Here is a 20,307-nt window from a genome sequence, read left to right as displayed (position 1 = left end):
ACCACCTGGCAAGTCTGAATAGGCATCTGCCAGGCCCACTCACACCACCTGCCGTGCCTGTGGAGATGGATTACTAGCCACCACTTCTCCTGCCTCTTTCCTGAAATTCTGTTTCCTGAATTTCCTGAAATTCATGGCTTATGCTCCATATATCCACTGAATTCTATTATGTGCAAGTCTCTGTTGATGCTGGGAATGAAGCAGTAATATATGGAGCCCCCAAACCTAAGTGGCAACCTGTGCTGTGTCTGCAGGATCAGGGAGAAGGACAGAACCGGAGGATGTGGGATCAGAGGCCAAGAAGCTTACAAATCCTTGCTGTTATTTTGCTGAGTAAATACGTTTGATATTACTCATATGGCAGCATGTCTGTGTGCTTGCATCAAGAGCTTCACACTGCCCATCTCTTCCCCCTCCTTCCCGCCCAGTCAAAAATGGGGGCAAAACACTTCCGGGAACACACAGGTTTGGGAGGAGCTGGTGTGGGGAGCAGGAAAAAGGAAGCCAAGGTTGGATGGGGCAGGAAGAGATAATAGCCATTGTCAGCACACGTGCAGTGAGGAGGATTTCTGCACATGGGAGAAACCCAAGTGTGCAGAGGGCAGCCATGTGTGGAATGGTGGGGAGGGGTGGTGGCACTGGTTTGGCAGGGGGTGTTGAACCTGTACATGGGTTAGTAGGGAACCTGCATAGAGAAGAGTCCTAGTAGCTGACCCCTTCTTACCATGTGTGTGTACTCATGTGTTGTTAGTGCACACACATGCACATAGCCATGTTCTGTCTCTGGGAGGCCTGGAAGCAGGGTGGAGAGCTTGGCTGTTAAATACCATTTTCCACAAAAGGAACCAGAGCTCCTGGAAAAAAAGGCTGCTTGTCTGAGGCAGGAAAAGTATAAGATGAACATGAAACATCTTGTTGAACCAGAAAGCAAGAATGTGCTTCAGGCCCTGGCCGGTTTGGCTCAGTGGATAGAGCGTTGGCCTGCGGACTGAAGGGTCCCGGGTTCGATTCTGGTCGGGGGCATGTGCCTTGGTTGCGGGTGCATCCCCAGTGGGGGGTGTGCAGGAGGCAGCTGATCGATGTTTCCCTCTCATCGATGTTTCTAACTCTCTATCCCTCCCCCTCCCTCTCTGTAAAAAGTCAATAAAATATCTTTAAAAAAAAAAAAAGAATGTGCTTCAGGAATGATGGGGGATGTAATGAAGATCCACAAGCCAGCTTGAAGAGACTCCCACTAGCCAAATCAAAGACATTTTGACATCAAAATAAATAATGATAGTAATGGATTGTAACTCATCGAATAAAATAGGAATCCACAAGCTTATACTGATAGAAATAAATTACTTGAAATTTGATGAGGAATAATATTTCCATAGTCTCAAAATACATCCCTAGAAAGTACTTAATTACAAAGGGAGAAAGAATAGCTTTTTGGTGGGGAAGCCTGACCTTGGTGATGTGGTCAGGGTAATAATGGACATCATCAGTAATGGGACAAATCAAAATGGTGTGCCATCTGCTCAAGGGTATGAAGAACAGTGTTACTTCAATGATTATTCCTGCCAAAAGGACAGAGTAACCCAAAACTTACCATGGGGTATCCTCAGACAAAACCAAATTACAAAATAAATGTAGCCTTCGGAAGTGTCAAGGACATGAAAATAAAGGAAGGCTGAAGAACAGTTATGGATTGAAGGAGATTGAAGACAATTAACTGTGATGAGTGATTCTGAACTGGCCATTTTATTGTAAAGAACATGATCAAGGCAAGGGGCAAAGTGGGAATGAGGTCAGGGATTAGATGGTTGTAACGTATCAATGTTAACTTCTTGACTGGGAGGGATCATCAAAGGAGACATTTAAAATACTTTCATTGATTTGGGAGAGGGAGAGAGACAGAGAGAAACATCTGTTTGTTGTTCCATTTATTTATACATTCATTGGTTGCTTCTTGTATGTGCTCGGACCTAGGATTCAACCTACAACCTTGGCATATTGGGATGACTCTCTAACCCAGTGGTTCTCAACCTTTTTAATGCCACGACCCTTTGATACAGTTCCTCATGTTGTGGTGACCCCCAACCATAAAATTATTTTCATTGCTACTTCATAACTGTAATTTTGCCACTGTTAATGAATCGTAATGTAAATATCTGTTTTCCGATGGTCTTAGTCTCACGACCCACAGGTTGAGAACCGCTAGCAGGGTCGCCTAAGACCATCGGAAAACACAGATATTTACATTATGATTCATTAACAGTGGCAAAATTACAGTTATGAAATAGCAACGAAAATAATTTTATGGTTGGGGTCACCACAACATGAGGAACTGTATTAAAGGGTCGTGGCATTAAAAAGGTTGAGAACCACTGCTCTAACCAAATGAGCTACCTGGCCATGGCACGAAATATTATTTAATGGGAAAATCCAGTGCTGGGAGCCAGGATCTCTGGATTCTCATGAAAAATTTTTAAAATTTAGGTATAATTGAATATAATGAGGAATTTTAAGATCTACTCTTTTATAACGTCTAAATATACAATACAGTATTATTAACTACTGGAGGACCAGTGCACGAAATTTGTGCATGGATAGGGTCCCTAGGCCTGGCCAGTAATTAGGGCCGATCTGTGGGGCAACCAGCGGGGTGATCGGGGGGGCCCCCACTGGCACCTGCCATAGCTGGCCTGGTGCCGCCCACTCGTCGGCCCCAACCCCTGCTGCCACCACTGGTCATCTCCCTCTGTGGGAGGTGATCGGCGGGGCAATCGAGGGGTGGCACCGCCCGCTCACTGGCCAGCCTCTTCCCCCCTCCCCTGCCACAGCTGCCAGTCACCTCCCTCTGCGGGGTGACCGGCAGAACGACTGGGGACCCCTGCTGGCACCTACCTTTGCTGGCCTGGGGCCTGCAGGCTAGGGGAAGCTCCTGCATTGAGTGTCTGCCCCCTGGTGGTTAGTGCGCATCATAGTGACCTGTCGTTCCACTGGTCATTTCGCCATTTGGTCAATTTGCATATTAGGCTTTTATTATATAGGATAGTCACCTTTAGGGAGTGGCTATAGGGTTAAGCCTCGGACTGATCTGTGGCAGGGCCACAAACAAGTCCCAGCTTGGAGAGCAGAGCCCTCCTAGTACAATTAAACTTGACCTTATAGTTCTCCCTTGCTCCTAGGTGGCTAGTGGGCTGTGGGAGGTGCAGCAAGTGATGCCAAACAAGGCTTGAGTAACGAAATAGATTTGAAACTTGCAAGAACATTGTAAACATGTTGACCACTCCTCTTGTTTTGCTTTGTGTGCTCTGACTATAAAATAAAGCTTCGGGCTTACAGGCTGGATCACTGTGTCCTCATCCAGGCACAAGTGAACCTACCTAGCCCCAACTGTATTCTCTTGTCTGTCTTCTTTAATCCTTCACCGCCCCTCTTCAGGTTCACCCCTGGCCATGCTGGATGCGGTGCAGTCGCCATTCTGTATTACAACTTCATGACTTAGTTTACAACTGAAAGTTTGTACCTTTTTACCCTGTCCCCCATTTCTCCCTCCCTCAACGCCTTTGGCAACCACCAATCTGTTTCCTGTATCTTTTGTTGTTTGTTTTTAATTCCACATACAAGTGAGATCATACTGTATCTGTCTTTCTCTGACTTATTTCACTTATCATAATGCCCTCAAGGTTGATCCATGTCACATTGTGCAAGATTTCATTATTTTGTGGCTGAATAATATTCCGTTATATATATGTACATCTTTATTCATTTTTCCAGTGATAGACACTTAGGTTGTTTCCATGTCTTGGCTATTGAAAATAATGCTGCAATGAACACAGGACACATATATTTTTTAAATTAATGTTTCTTTGTGTGTTTTTTAATCCAGAAGTGGGATGATAATGTGTTATTGCAAATTTTGCAAACCAGAGTATATTTAGGAGGAGCTGTGTAAGAATTCAGAAAAGCTTTTCCAAAAGGACTTCAAAAGAAGGTTATAGACCTAAGACACATCAATCTCCCACCAAATATGTCTATAATTTGGTAATTTAAAATGACACTACTACTGCTTGAGTTTAGACCCATTTTCTCATCTGTATAATGAGGATAATACTTGCTTAATGGAGAACATGTGAAGATTAAGTGAAAAAATATGACCCATGACAGCCCTGGCCAGTGTGGCTCCTTTGGTTGGAGCATTCTCCCCTGCACCGAAGGGTCGTGAGTTTGATTCTTGGTCAGGGCACATGCCCAGGTTGCAGGTTCAATCCCTGGTCAAACCTGGTCAAGTTGAACCTGGTCAGGAAGTGTACAGGAAGCAACTGATAGATGTTTCTCACATCAATGTTTTCTCTCTCTCTCTCTCTCACACACACACACACATCAATCAAAACATATCCTCAGGTGAGGCTTAAAAAATAAGTATATATATATATATATATATATGAGATCCATGACAGGCACATCGTAAGTATTCCAGGCATCCCACCAGAGCTATAAGTTTATCTGTTTTGTTGTTAACACTGATATTGTCTCTGTTATTTAGAACACAACTGAAGAACACAAAGAAAATGTTTTTATTCTTTGATATATAAAACCAAGAAAACTTTAACACGTAATACAATATTGTTTGCTTTTTAAAGAAAATGGCAGAAGTAAAGACCTGGGTAGAAAAATACACGCAAGCAGCTATTCCAAGCAGTTTGTAACTCCTAAAATTCTGAATAGCGCACAATCTTTTTTTTTTCTTTAAAAAAATTATTCACATTTGCTTAACAACTTAAAACATGATAAGAAATATAACTTTATTTCGTGGTAACAGACCCAGTTATTCAACAAGATACTCTTGAACCAGCAATAACTTAGTAAAATAACATTTCCTTTGTGGTAGTATGTTAGCATTAGAGTTTTGGTTTTATAATACGTGTCATGGTTAAAAAAAAAAATACCTCCGACTGCTGGGGCACCAAAAAACATTCTTGCACAGTTCATTGGAGCCCACAAATTTGGAAGTGTGTGCACTCTCACTAGGACCTCAAAGTGGGGAGTGTCTTTGGTCTTCCCTGTGCCAAGGGAAAAATGGGTAGGAGAGAGACTGGCATTCAAATAAAAAAATCAAACATAGGCGCAGGGAAAAAGTACTCAATAAAAGCTATTTCTGAACAATAAATACTTTATGCACAAAAGAAAAATAATTTGCTATTCACTTAACGAGTTCAGGAAAAATGAAAACAGTGAGAGAGTTTTCAGATAGTCTGACATCCATGAAGGAAGGACAGTTCTGCCATTGACCAGCAGGGGGTGCTGGGCCACAGGAGAAGCAGCTTGCATTGAAAGGCCACCTAAAAAAATATTTTTACCTGTATTTATATGAAAGCTTTATTTGGTCAAAGTTTAGTCCTCAAAATATAACTGTAACATTTTCTCCTCAATATCGGATTCAAACAGAATATACACTTCATATAAAATTTCATTGGTATAAACATGAATAAAACATTCAAAATTCCTAAATATGTAAATATTGCTAGAAGATCAAAGGGAAGAGGCAATGGATCTGAGATAAAAATCATTACGTTTCATCTGAAGATATTTTAAAATGAAGATAACCGACAGAGGCCCAAATGTCTGTGAGCTTTCAAAGGCTTGTCTGGAGGTGTGGTAGGGTTGTCCACCATTTCTATGGAAACATTTCAGAAATTGTGCTCAGAGTCAGTGAAGTCATGGAAAAGACTGGTTTTTATCTCCAAGTAAATACTGGCTTTTGATCACAAATGGAATTGCTGAGCAGAGCTGGCTGCTTTCCTGAGGGCAACTGATAGCCCTCAGGGCGTCCCAGGTCAAGGGGCATGACCTCAGGAGAGCGCCTTTTCCCAGTGAGGTCTGGGAGTGCAGCTCCCATTTGGCTAATTGAAACAGGACTATGAACTGACCATTTGAAATTTGTCTTCTACAGTCATACCTATGAGAGATGTGGGTGCGTCTGTTCTTAAAAACCAGTCTTTCCCTTCTTGCCATGTGCCTTCTTCGCAGCGTCCAGCCCACCAGACGGTTCCAGGCGAAACAGAGAAGACGCGGCGCCAACATGTAGGTGTGTTTGCATCGCTGAAGTTAAAAACATGAATTTTATCCTTTTAAAGGGTCATTTTAAAGCTTCATTTTAAAAAAATAAAGTCTTTTTAAAATTTAAAAAGCAAGTACTTTCTACACTTGGTCAGAAAATAACTTTACAAAGGCCCTGGACCGGCAAACGGGCCTGGTGTGTGCACGCAAGTGGGCACCTTCTGTTTGTGGAGAAATTTATAAAAATAGGCAGTATTTTTTACTTTCTGTCCATAAGTTGAAACATCGAGGTGGGATGTGGAAGAAAAGGGAGGGATAAATAAAAATACAGGGGAGGGGTGACATATACAATTATTTTCTTATTTTAAAAACGGGAGGGGACCGGTCCCTGCCGCCAGACTGTTGTCAGGACGCTCGGGCTGGGCCAGGATGCTACAGGGCGACGCCCGGCGCTGCAGGGGGAGCCCCGCGCTAAAGGGTGACAGCCGGCCCGTGCTCCTCCACGCCGCCGGGGGGCAGCGCCAGGCTGTGGCGGGGGTCGGACCGCAGGGAGCTGATCAGCCGGAGGAGGCTGCTCTCGCGCCCAGGGCCGTGCAGTCCGGACGCTGGGCCCGCACCATTGAGCCGGGTGAGGCTGCCGGGAGGTAGCCGCGGCACGGACCGGGGCTCCAGGTCACCCTCCAGCACGACGTCGGGCTCCTCGTCGCTCTCCATGTCGTCGGCGTGCAGGCCGTGGGGCGCAGGGGCCTGCAGGCTGTGGCGGCTGGCCGTGCTGTCCGAGGAGCGGCCGGAGCTGCCGGAGGCCGCGCGGCTGCCGCGCAGCACGTTGTTCCGCTGGTTGGCCGGCTTGACCGTGACGATGAGGTTGTGGCTGTTGGCGATCATCATGTCCGTGACCTGGTCCAGGGTCTTCCCCGCCACCTCGATGCCGTTCACCTCCAGCACCTCGTCGTCCACGGCCAGAAGCCCGGTGCTCTCGGCCAGGCCCCCAGGCACCATGCGCGAGATGAAGATGCCCGGCACCTTCTCCAGCCCCTGCGGCGCCACCCGCACGCTCATGCCGTCGCGGATGTAGAAGCCCAGAGGTTTCTGGCAGCCGTGCCGGTACAGCCTCACGCGCCGGTGCGTCTCGGGCAGGATGTCCACGTCGATGATGGAGGACACGGGGCGGAAGTCGTGCGGGAGCCCGATGTGCAGGTGCGCGCGCCGGCGGGGCCCCTCCTCCCGCAGCGCCAGCGCCTTCTTGCGCCGCGAGAGCGAGCCGGTCGCCAGGCCGTGCTCAGCCTCCTCTGGAAGAGAAGATGAGAGTCAGGACGGAGGACGCCGGTGGCAAAGCACAATACAACAGCGCGGCCACCTGGAGCCCGGGCTGCATCCGGTACATCTCGGCTCTTCCTGCGGCTCACCTTTCAGCCGCTTCTCAGACTCACTCCCCACGGGACCCCGGGGACCATCGGAAGAGTGGGCCCCACTCACCCCAGCCCCACAAGTCACATACACACACTCACACACAAACACTCACACTTCGGAGTTGAACTGTCTGTTCATTCTGTCCCACTTCCCCGTTCTGGAAAGTATCAAATAGCCTCCAGGATGATATGCGCACAGCCAGCCTGGTAGCAGCTGGGCTGGCCCAACAGTATTCACCAGGCAAATGTTTGAGGCCAAGTTCAAGTGCAGCCACGTGCCTACAATTGACTTTCTACAAATCTCAAAACTGACCCACGGCAACCAATGAAACGATGGAAAGATTACGAGGTACTAACAAGACACTGCGATAAAGGGAATTAACAATAGGCGGAAGGGTTAGGAGTGCCTGTCAGGATTCTGGGAAGATGGTGGAGAGGAAGTACCAGGAATTTCTCCCCAGCAGGACAACATTTGGGGACTCTGGGGTCTGTATCGAAGGTCTGTACCTACAAGAAGATGAGTTGGACAGTAATAATGGTCAATTTTGGTAAATTCCATTGACTAGCACAGTGAGGCTGCCCATTCCCCGCCCCAACTCCCTGGCAGGCAGCTGTGCACGTGGCTTCGTACACAGCAGCTCGTACAGACTGTGGAAGCCAATGTGGCCAAAAAGACTCTGTCTTCCAAATACTGGGAGCCGGAGCTGATGGCTGCTTGCTGCTTCTGGCTAAGGAGATGCAGACAAAGAGATGGGTAGCCATTGTCGATGGCCCTCCCCCTAGGTATGAAGCCCCTCCCCGGCTCAAGTGGCTTCTGTGAGATTTAAAGGGAGAATGTCCCGGAGCCAGACATGAAGGACTAGGACATTCAAAAACAACTGTCACCTTGGCCTGGTGGCTCAGTTGGTTGGGGTGTTTCCAGTGAACCAAAACGTTGCGGATCCAATTCCTGGTTAAGGCACATACCCAGGTTGCCCACTGGAACCCTGATGGGGGTGTATACGGGAGGCAGCCAATCTAGTTCTTTCTCTCGTTCCTGAGTTTCCCCTCTCTCTAAAATCGATGGAAACATACCTTCAGGTGAGGATTTTTTTTTTTAATCACAAAAACAACTGCACATAGAGGAAAATTACAAAGTGGCAAAACATCCCCAGAAAAGACCCGAGGAAACATCTCAGGCTCATCCGAGGCACAGAATGAGCCTATAAAAAAGTTAAAAATAAATAAAAAGACTAAACCAGCAAACCCTGGGGAAGGGGGAGAATCTGATTTCCAGAGTTAAGTTATTAGATCCAAATGTCCAGTGTTCAAGAAAAAAAAAACCACAAGATATTCAACAGGAGAGTATGTTTCATTAAAAAAAAGAAACAAGCCTCCTCCTCCCCAAAACTACCTCTGAAAAGGCAAGACCAGAAAGCAACATGTGAACAAAATGGAAATATCAGTAAATGATAGAAAACCTAAGAGTAAACCAAATAGAAATTCTGGAGCTGAAAGGTAAAATAACTGAAGTACAAAATTCACTAGGGGGGTTCCAAGTCAGCTTTGAATTAGCAAAGGAAGGAATCAATGAGCTTAAGCTAGAACAATATACATTATTATTGCTGAGAAACTAAAAGAAAAAAAATGGAGAAAAGTGAATGTATGGTGCCTCAGGGACCTGTGGGACACCACAAAGCACACTGTAAACAATAATAAAAATGGAGTCCCTTTAAAATGGAGCCAGCCGGAGCTGCCCTCCCAAAGGAACTGCCTTGCATATCTTATGCCTCAAATCTTTGGATATTAAAGCAGGACAAAATAACTTTGGACTGGGCCTAAGCAATCTTGAGCGCCACCCCGCCCCCCAAATTGTTTGCAAAGATAACAAGAAAACAGTTATTATGACTACTAGATTGATGGCTACTAGACTGAAAATTGAAAGCATCATTTGGAATTGGCGTCACTATGTTATGTTATCTGCATCTGTAGAAATGCCTTCCTTCTATGGATATAATTGTTCCCCTTCCCTTTCTCATAAATACCCATTGCCTTTGTCTCCTAACCAGAATACTATTTGGGCTTCTACCTGAATCAGTGCTTCCTGAATAGCTATTCTTACTGATCTCAAATAAACATGTGTTTGCTTCTCATTTTGAAAGGCCTTTTATTTTTACGCTAACAAAACCAACATGTGCATCATGGGAGTTCCAGAAGAAGAGAAAGGGATGGAGAGAGAATGTTTGAAGAGAAAATGCCTGAAACCTCTCAAATTTGATGAACTGCATGAATATAAACATCCAAGAAGCTCAATGAACTCTATGTAAGATGAAGTCAAAGAGACCCAAACTGAGATACATTACAATCAAACTTTCAAAAGACAAAGACAAAATCTTAAAAGCAAGAGAGAAGAGAGTCATCACATACAAGGGAGCATCAGTAAGATTATCTGCAGATTTCTTAGCAGAAAATTTGGAGAACAGAAGGCGGAGGGCTGATATAGTCAAAATGCTAAAAGAAAAAGTACTGCTGCCCTAGCCCAGTGGTCGGCAAACTGTGGCTCTCGAGCCGCAGTTTGCTGCTCTGTTGACTAATGAGTTTGCCGACCACTGCGTAAGGCATTACCCTTACCCAGAAGTTTTGACTTCAGGTTAAAGACATTAGTACATTATTAAAATATTTGTAAGTGTTTTTCCCTAGCAGTGGTCGGCAAACTCATTAGTCAACAGAGTGGCAAACTGCGGCGTGAGAGCCGTATGTGGCTCGCGAGCCACAGTATGCCGACCACTGCCCTAGCCAGTTTGGCTCAGTGAGTAGAGCATCGGTCTGTGGACTGAAGGGTCCCGGGTTCAATTCCAGCTAAGGGCACATGCCTGGGTTTCGGGCTCGAGCCCCAGTGTGGGGGGTGCAGGAGGCAGCCAATCAATGATTCTCTCTCATCACTGATGTTTTTATCTCTCTCCCTCTCCCTTCCTCCCTGAAATCAATAAAAATATACTTTAAAAAAGAAAAGAAAAAGAACTGTCAACCAAGAATCTTACATCCAGCAAAACTGTGAGAAATCCAGATAGTCCCAGATAAAAGCTGAGGAGTTTGTGAGCACTAGACCTGCCCTGCAAGAAATGCTCAATGGTGCCCTAGCCAGTGTGGCTCATTGATTGTACATTGTCCTATGCATCTGGGGTTTGCCAGTTTGATTCCGGTCAGGGTACATGTCCAGGTTGCAGGCTTGACCCCCAGTAGGGGGTATGCAGGAGGCAGCAGATCAATGTTATGCTCTCACATCGATGTTTCTCTCTCTAAAAATAAATTGAAACTACATAAATAAGAACTACATTAAAAAATCTTAGACATAGAAGCATCAAACAGACCGTCAAACCTCAGAGGGAAGGCAGGAGGGGGCGGGGGTCAGAGATAAACCAAAGGACTTGTAAGCATGCATATAAGCATAACCAATGGACACAGACAGTAGTGGGATGAGGGCCTGTGCTGGGGGGTGGGAGCGGGCGGGAAGAGGTCAATGGGGGACAAAGGAGACATTTGTAATACTTTTAACAATAAAGAATTTAAATTAAAAAAAAATAAACATCTTTTTAAAAAATGCTCAAGAGAGTCCTGTAGGTCAAATGAAAGAACAACAGATAGTAACTTGAAGCTGACTGGGAAATAAAGATCTCAATAACGGTAAATACATGTGCAGTTATAAAAGCTAGTATATTATTGTAACAATGGTTTAGAAATGCACTTTTTGTTTTTCCATGATTTTAGAGACAAATACATTTAAAGGAAAAAATAATCTGTCTAAAAAGCAGTATTACTGTTACTTTGGTTTGCAATTTCAAATTCCATTTTCTACATTACTTAAAAGTCTAAAGCATTTACAAGAATTATTAATTTACTAGAGGTCCAGTGCACGAATTCATGCACAGGTGGGGTCCCTTGGGGCATCGGGCCGAAACCCGCAGTCCAATGCTGCCTGCTGCTCCCGCGCATCCCGGCCCTGCTGTGCCTGCCTTGGGCTCGTGTCCAGTTAATCCCGATCAGGAGAGGCTCACGCCACCACAGCAGTGCTCACCAGCCATGAGTCCTGCATCTGGCACCTGTCCCGAGGGGGAGGGGTGGGGCAGGCAGGATACGATCGGCCCACCAGGTGGGCGGTAGGACGCCCTTGCCGGTCTGGATCCATCCCGCTGATGTTTGCACCGATTGTTGGAAGCCACCTGGAGGCCGCTTTTATATCGTTTCTTCCTTGCAGAGCATCTAGGGAGGGGAAGGAGCAGCCCCGGTGCCCAAGGCCGACTGACAGGAGGCTGGAGGTGCTGTCGGGATCGTGCCAGCGGTGCAGATCTGTCGGTGCCTGGCCCATTCTCTGGAGACTGGACCTGCAGGATTACTGAGGGAGGGAGTGGCTGCCGCTGGGCCAGTGGGCCCCCAAGACCGGTCGGTCAACTGAGTGGCGCTCCCGTTGTGGGAGCGCAAGTGACCACAGGGGTCAGCTCCTGCATTGAGCATCTGCCCCTGGTGGTCAGTGCGTGGCATAGCAACCAGTGTCAACTGGTTGACTGGTCGACCGGTCATTCAGTCGCTTAGGCTTTTATATATATATATTTATATATATAGATAGATAGGATTCAATCGAGCAAGAAGATACAGCAATTATAAACATTTATACATCTACTGACAGCAAAAACTGACAAAACTTAAGGAAGTGAGTTCTAGAATAGTAGTTGGACTTCAATACACCACTCACAAAAATGACCAGAGAGAAGATAAGGAAATAGAAAATTTAACACAATAACCCACTATACCTAATGGACTTATACAGAACACTCCACCCAACAACAACAGCTCCAACCACTGAGCACACCATCCAGGGCCAAACTGGTTACTTAGATGAAATGGACAAATTCCTAGAAACGCAAAACCTACAAGTCTTTAAAAAGACCTTTAAAATCATGAAGAAATTTTAAAAAGCTACACATCAATATTCCTTATAAACATTGATGTAAAAATATTCAACAAAATACTAGAAAGCAAAACATCCAACAGCAGATTAAAAGGATTCTATACCAAGACCAAATGAGATTTTTCCTGGGATGCAAGGTTTAACGTAGGGGAAAAAAGTCAATATAATAAGACACATCAACAAAATGAAGTGTGTGTGTGGGGGGGGGAGGGGAGCGGGACATGATCATCTCAATTGGTGCAGAAAAAAAAACACCTGACAAAATTCCACACTCTTTCATTATAAAAACTCTCAACAAACTAGGAATAGAAGGAAACCCCTTAACATAGTCAAAGTGATGTCTGAAAAACCCAGAGCAAACATCAGATCGATGGTGAACGACTGAAAACTTTTCCTCCAAGAGCAGGAATAAGACACGGATGTCCACTTTCACCACTTCTGTTCAACACAGTACTAGAAGTTCTAGCCAGAGCAGTGAGACAAGAAAAAGAAATAAAAGGCCTACCAACTGGGGGGAAAGAAGTAAAATTATCTCTATTTTCAGATATGATCCTACACATAGAAAATCCTAAAGACACCACAAAAAGTTGTTAGATCTAATAAATGAATTCAGCAAGGTAACAGGACACAAAGCCAGTACACAAAAAGCAGTTGCATTTCTATCCATGAGCAAGGAATGACTTGAAAAGGAAATGACCTGTCAGGCAGGTGCCACTGGGAAGCACTGAGGTAAACATTTTCTCATGTCAGAAAAACAGCGTGTTTGGTTTATGTCTTTTTTTCTTTTTTTTATGCTATTCCTCTTTTTTTTTTTTTTTGACATGGGAAAAGTATAAGAAAAGTACTGGGAGCAGATGGAGGTGGTTTATGGGGGCAGGAGATGAGGGCTGTCCACACAGACAAGAGAAGGAGCCAGCCATCCCCAAAGGTGTGCCCACTCCCACACGCGCATGTCGTGTTTGGCATGGATGGTCCTGTGGAATTTTTGCTGCGTCCAAGAGCCTCCCCCGTTTGGGGTGGGAGCCATCTCCATTGCTTTGCTAATGAAAACCTGACAAGAGTGCTGTTTCTCTCCATACCCCCCACCTTTTGCCAAAGGCTGACCATTTCTCTGATCGGTGCCCCACAGCAGCCATAGTGAGAACAGCTCACAGGCAACCACAGAACAGTCGGAGTGTCAACTACACGGTCCCTTCCTCATTCATGTGTCTGTGAGATAAAAGATGGATGGATTAAAAAGCAATAAACCGCCCCAGCCGGTTTGGCTAAGTGGATAGAGTGTTGGCCTGCAGACCCAAGGGTCCCTGGTCAGGGGCATGCAGGAGGCAACCAATCTATGTATTTCTCAAACATCAATATTCCTCTCTTTCTTTCCCTCTCTCTTCCACTCTCCCTAAAAATCAATGGAAAAAATATCCTCGGGTGAGAATTAAAATCAATTCATTAATTTAAAAGAAAGCAATAAACCACTGAAAGCATGAATGGGAATGTTGGGAAGAGAAAAAGGAAAAATGGGAGGAGAGTGATTTGAGAATAATCATAGGAACCACCAAGAGAATGCCCTCAAATGCCTACCTATAAACAAGGAAATTTCTCCCAGCTCAGTTCCCTCCAAAAAGGTATTAATACTTCCCTTAATTTGGAGGAACCCAGCACACACCCTCCCCAGGGCCTACACCTGTCCTGCCCAGATCTGAGGCTAGAAACAGACCCCCAGGCAGCTGGGCTTTGCACTTCACCGAGCAGGCTCACCGCCTGAGTTTTCTAGGGATTGCAGAACTTGGTCACAGCTCAGGAAAGGACTTCAAAGACAAAGTAACTTCCACGTGCAGAGCATGAATTCAGGCAGCTTGGAGCGGAGGCCTCGACAAGCCCTCGTGCAGGCACAAGCGGAATGCCAGGACACCTGGGCGTGACGAGGACCCAGTCCTTGGAGCCAGAATCCTATGCCAGCCTTCAGCAGATTGATCAATGAATTAATTACAGCATCAACCAGATTATCATCTCCTTTTAGTCCTCACCCAAGGATAGGTTCTTATTGATTTCAGAGATAGAGGAAGGGAGAGGAAGAAAGAGAACATTGGTGTATGAGAGAAACATCGACCAGTTGCCTTCCAACCGGGGATTGAACCCGCAACCTGGGTATGTGCCCTGATTGGGAATCAAATCTTCGACCTTCTGGTGTATGGGACGATGCTCCAACCAACTGAGCCACACTGGCCAGAGCAAATCATCATCATTTTTTTTATTCCACGTTGATATAGCAAGGTCCAGAAGGACTTCTGAAATAAAGTGATTTAAAAAAAATTATAACATATGAACACATTCTGCTCTGCTCCACAGACATGTCCCCAACATGTGGATCTATCGGGCCCCTTCCATACATTCACTGGGTCCACGTATGGCTGTCTGTGCTTTTGTTCCTTGGCTTCCAATGCTGACGACTGCCCAGTGTGTGTTCCTAGCCAGCATGCAGCCTCTGTACTCAGCACATGCTCCTACTGGCATCAGGCCCTGTGACTTTAGCAACACAGTGATGAGTTAGAGAAAGTCTGTCTTGAAGAAACCATGAAGCTAGTGGGAAAGGACGAGAGAGAGAGAGAGAGAGAGAGAGGGAGGGAGAGGGAGAGAGAGAGGGAGAGACAGAGAGACAGACAGAGACAGGCATAGTTTTAAATGAAACTGGAAAACGCTGTAAGAAGAGTACGTTCTGGACTTGACGGGAACAGTGAGGGTGGGGCATCCTGCCTTAGGTCTGCGGGAACTCGCCTCCCACCAGCTACAAGGCGGAGTAACAGGAGAGACAAAGTCGGATCCACATAAACATTAATTAAAGGAAAGCATGAGATGCTCCACTGACGTCAGATAAAGTAGACTTCAGGCAAAGGGGCCGAGAGAAACAGGGATAGGAAGGGACACACAAGGACAAAACCCGAAGCCACCACATTATGGGAAATACGTGCAAGTTCTGGGAAGCAAAACTAACAAACCAAAAAGACAAGCAAAGCCTTGGAAGAGCTGAAAGGAGAAACAGAGCCCCAGTTACAGTTGGAGACACCAACCCTCCTCTCTTTCATAGAACAAGTTTGCCGAGAATCAGCAATACACTCAATAGGACGGTCAACCAACAGGACCCCGCAGACACATCGGAACAACCAACAACAGCGGACACCCATTCAGGTGCCCGTGGGACGTAGCCAAGACAGACCATATCCTGGGCCATGCAAAGCTCAACAAATCCTTAAAAACTGCAATCACACTGAGCGTGTTCTCTGAGAGTGTGCCTGTGAGTCATGACTCAAACTTGAAATCAATACCAGAGACCACAGGAAAATCTCCAAACACTCAGGAAATAACACACTTATAAATAATCTATGGGTCAAAGAGGAAGGTTCCAAGGAAGAAACCACACTGACCTGGGTGAACACAAAACACGGCTGAGGGAGCCACGCTGACCAGCGCTGGTGGGGGAGGGGGGGGGCAGGGAGTGTGCAGTGCAGCACCAAATGCATCAGAGAGGGAAAGTCAAGTCAGTAATCTAGGCCCCAACCTCAGAAACCTAGAAAAAGAGCAACATGAGGCCAAGCGAGACAAAGGAAGAAAACTGTAAGGATAAACAGTGACTCAATAAAACTGCAAACAGAAAAAGACCAGAGAAAATCCACGAAGCTAACAACGGGGTCTTCCTGCTGCAGTGAGACGAGGCCAGAGCTGTGGTCCTGGCCGTGTCCCGTCTCTGCTGCCCCCGTACCCAGTTCTACCAGGGCCTGTCCTCCATCTGCCTCACACGCTAGGACACCAAGGCAAACCACGGGTCTTTTCCCTGGAACCCAGATCCTTCCATGACATGTTCTCTTCTTGTCCAAAAGGTGACAGCTTATCACGTTCATTTCAGTTTCTGTGGGGTCCACATTGCTCTTCCCTAGTGTCCTGTCTGAATGCCGTGTCCAGAGCAGAGCTCACCATGGGTCCTGGACCTCCTCAGGCCCTCAGAGAGGACGGCGTGTCGGGGAGCCTTCCGATAACGATATGTAATCCCAGCCAACTTCACCTTTTAACACGTGCTTGTTGTAAATGGTGTTGAATTGCCAACCTAGGACGTTGCCAGAAAGCCATTTATCATTTCCACTTATTTCCTGAGTGACAAACCTACCACTTTGTCCCCATCAGGACCTGTAAACAAAGGCTGTGGCTCTTGGCTTGTGTTTTTCCTTCCGAAAGGAAGGCGGGGACACCCACAGTGCTACCTGACACACAGCCTGGCTCCCCGAGGCCCGTGGCCGGGTTGGCGACGGCCACGTGCCCCCACACCAACGACTGTGCTCCTGCTCCCTGTCCATTCCCAAGTGAAGCCAGCCAGTGTCTGTCCACGGGAGTCCCGGCCCACATCCCGGGAAACCCCCACGAGGCAGCACAGTCGTGGGGGGGAGGGAGGGTGTCAGCTGCTGAACTCAGTAGCCTCCCCACCAGCAGGACATCAGGACTCCTCATCCTGGTGGAAAGCTCTGGAATTGGATTTTGAGAAGGGCGGGAAGCTGTGTCGGCGGCGAGTGAATGATCCGTGTCCTTAGGGCCTACCGCCTGGCTGGCGCTCTCGGTCTAGGATGGCAAAGTAGGCCAGGGAAATGAGAGAGGCTCCCAGGCCCTTACTTTCTAGCAATTCACAAACAGAAATACAGCGATTGCTCATATTTGCCTAATTATAAGTCAGACAGTAACTACAGTCAAAACCAGCCCTTACTTTTAAAATGCTACGCTACATTTTTGTTGTTCAAATCACTGTTAATCCATCTAGCAACTATATCTGCACGCCAGTGTCTGAGTTCCTTAATCATCCTGACTTCTTGTACACAATTTTGATTTTGAAACTTTTCTTTGAACTACATATTATTATTATAGACTCGTTTCTCAACATTAAGACTGTTCATCAGTTTTTTAAAAAATCTTTATTGTTGAAAGTATTACATATGTCCCTTTTCCACGCCCCATTGACCCCTAACCTGCACCCGCCCCCCGCCCCAGGCCTTCACCACACTATTGTTGGTGTCCATGGTTTATGCATATAAGACTTAACAGTGTTTACAATTAAAATTCTGTATTTTAATTTTTGAAATTCTGTTATTTTGCTTTGGTTTCATAATAAAAAGTTTTTTTAAAAAAAGACTGTTAATCTGTTTTAACTAATAAAAATATTCTACCTGTACCAAATAAATATTTGAAACTGAATGCTGGTATGAGTTATCAGACTAAATGCACATACGTACACATACCTCCCAGTCCATTAGAATCTAAGGACATCAACAAGTTTATTGCAAGCAATTAATTTCAACCTCCCCGTCAGGGTGTGACCCCAGAACCACCGTTCCAACATAAGAAAACAAGAAACTGCTCAGTCCAGCGTATTCGAAAACAAAACAATATTTTCAATTTTCCACTAAATGTTCTCAGCAGGGACTATCAGACAAGTGGGGGAGACACGTGTGGATTTCAGCCTGTTCTCACAGCTACGGCACGTGAGGTTTCTAAAGTGTTTCCAGCTCCCCTGGGGGTCCAGGCCACGCGTGCCCGGGCACACGGGCGCTGGGGCTAAAAGCCCAGGCCCGAGGTGGCCACAGCGTGTGTGCAGCAGGGATGAGGGCTTTGTTCCTGCAGCACGTCACTCACCCTCGTCCACCCTGCGGGGTGGAGGCTGGAGGACGAGAGGAGATGGGGCTGGAGCTCAGTTCTTCGTCCACACCTGGTGCCTCCCTTCTTTAGGCACCCCACAACTGCAACCACGGGAAGGCCCCACACACTGGGGCCCCTAACATTTGACCTTTGTCCCACATGTTAAAATGATGAGTCCTGTGTGTCCAGAGACCCTGATTCATTTAACCAAGCCTTCAAGGGAGTTGAAGCAAATGGGAAGGACCCAAAGGGTCGCTGCGCTGGGCACTTGTTATATTTCAGTACAAGACCCTGGTCGGTCATAACAGAGAAAAGACAACGACAACTATAATGTCACAGTGTCATAGGACCGCCCTCATCTACCGCGAAACACGTGTCCTCCAGGCTGGTCTGGGATGCTCGGCAGAAGGGGACCCAGGACAAGTGTGCTCAGGGCACTTTGGAGGTTCCTGCTTTGTAAGTGGACTGATGCCTCTCGCTGACCCCGTGACTGAGTGAGGCGGGCTGACCGGCAGAACCAGGGGCCACCTCTACCACCTCCAACAGTTTTCTTAATTGAGGTAGTAACATTGGTTACTAACATTTTATAAGTTGGAAAACAGTTATTTAAACGGGAAAGTGGCCCTGGCCAGTATGCTCAGTGGTCAGAGGGCTGGCCTTCACACCAAAGGGTCTTGGGTTAGATTCCCAGTCAAGGGCACAGACCTGGGTTGCAGGTTCGATCTGGGCCTTGGGTCGGGACACGTGTGGGAGGCAACCAATCGATGTGTCTCTCTCACATCAATCTCTTTCTCTTTTTCTCTCTCTCTCTCCCCCTCCTCCTTCCTTTCCACTCTCTGAAAAGCAATGGAAAAAAATATCATTGGGTGAGGATTAACAACAACAAATAAACTGAAAGGTGAACAAGTCTAGGCGTCTATCCGAGTAGGTGGCTCAGAGGTGGTGGCGTGCAGATGGCCTGGTGAGGAGGTGGGACAGTGACTGTGAGCCCAGCTGTTCTCGCCGTCCTGACAGGTGGGGTCGGCCCCAGTGAAGGGGTGAAGGTGCACAGCGCCCTCCTGGCCCACCCGGGGCGGAAGGTGCCGGGAAGGAAGCGGCGGGGCCCCTGGGCTGCAGCACCTCAGAGCTGCACGTACAGCCCGCCCGCCGCTGTTGACACAGGAGCCACTGCATGCGCACTTTATTAGTCAAAAATTCCCAACTGTCCTGAAAACAAAATTTCTCCTGAAGAATGTCACTTTCCTAACATTCCAACCTGGGATCCTAAAATAGCTTTTTACAAGAGTAAAAATCGTCACAGCTCTTCTATCAAGCAATCTGTTACATCTTGTATTTTCCACAAAGTAAACAATTAGGACAGGTAGTTATTGTTTAGGCAAATGTCCACCCACCCTCTCGCCATCCTGTTTCCCACGTCCACTCCAATCAAATGATATTTTCTTCTCTACTTCTATTTCCGACAGCAGCAGGAGGAGAAACAACCGGTCCGAGTCCTCACTCAGGCTCACGTGACACGAGGGAGCTTCTCTGTAAGAAAGTGCTTCTTGCCCAACTGGAGGGGTTCAGTGGTTGAGCATTGACCTATGCACCAGGAGGTCACCGTTCGATTCCCTGTCAGGGCACATGCCCGGGTTGCGGGCTCGATCCCCAGTGGCATGCAGGAGGCAGCCAATCAGTGATTCTCTCTCATCATTGATGTTTCCATCTCTCTCTCCCTCTTTCCTCTCTGAAATCAATATATATATTTAAGTGCTTCTTCGAATCATCTTCAGTTTGAAGACCTATAATGTCACAGTGTCATAGGACCAGCCGACCAGCAGCCTGATGGAGGCAGACTCTCCCTCTCACTGTGGGAGCTTCGTCCAGGGACCAACTCCTAAAAGACACACCAGGCAAGCAAGTCCAGCATTCGAGGGTAGGAAGCCCACGCACCACCACGGAGCCACGTGGAGCCTGAGGACGAGGCACCCCTGCTAACCCAGCTTTCCCATCAATGCTGTAGGTTAGGAACATCTGCTCAGAAAACATTCTGCTCTGAGATACTTTTATAGACTCATGAGACCCCAATAGATGGATCTGCCTGAATTTATTTAACCTCACCCTTGCAGCTGCACTCCTGCTTCGATTTCACTTTTATTTTATTTTTTATTTTTTTAAATATATTTTATTGATTTTTTACAGAGAGGAAGGGAGAGGGAGAGAGAGTTAGAAACATCCATGAGAGAGAAACATCAATCA

General features: G+C 46.6%; 1 protein-coding gene across 1 annotated transcript in view; it reads right to left on the bottom strand.

Annotated features, from left to right (window-relative positions):
- Positions 1-4,546: 4,546 nt before the first annotated feature.
- Positions 4,547-20,307, bottom strand: part of PARD6G (par-6 family cell polarity regulator gamma) — a 66,997-nt gene continuing 51,236 nt past the window's right edge. Inside the window, exon 3 of the mRNA XM_008160287.3 lies at positions 4,547-7,337. Coding sequence (XP_008158509.1) covers positions 6,520-7,337 — 818 coding nt within the window. The 3' untranslated portion in view covers positions 4,547-6,519. The remainder of the gene's footprint in view (positions 7,338-20,307) is intronic.

This window comes from Eptesicus fuscus, chromosome 12, assembly GCF_027574615.1.
Source record: "Eptesicus fuscus isolate TK198812 chromosome 12, DD_ASM_mEF_20220401, whole genome shotgun sequence".
Lineage (NCBI taxonomy): Eukaryota > Metazoa > Chordata > Mammalia > Chiroptera > Vespertilionidae > Eptesicus > Eptesicus fuscus.
Note: the sequence above shows the minus strand (reverse complement) of the source record. Positions and strands in the feature narration are given on the sequence as shown.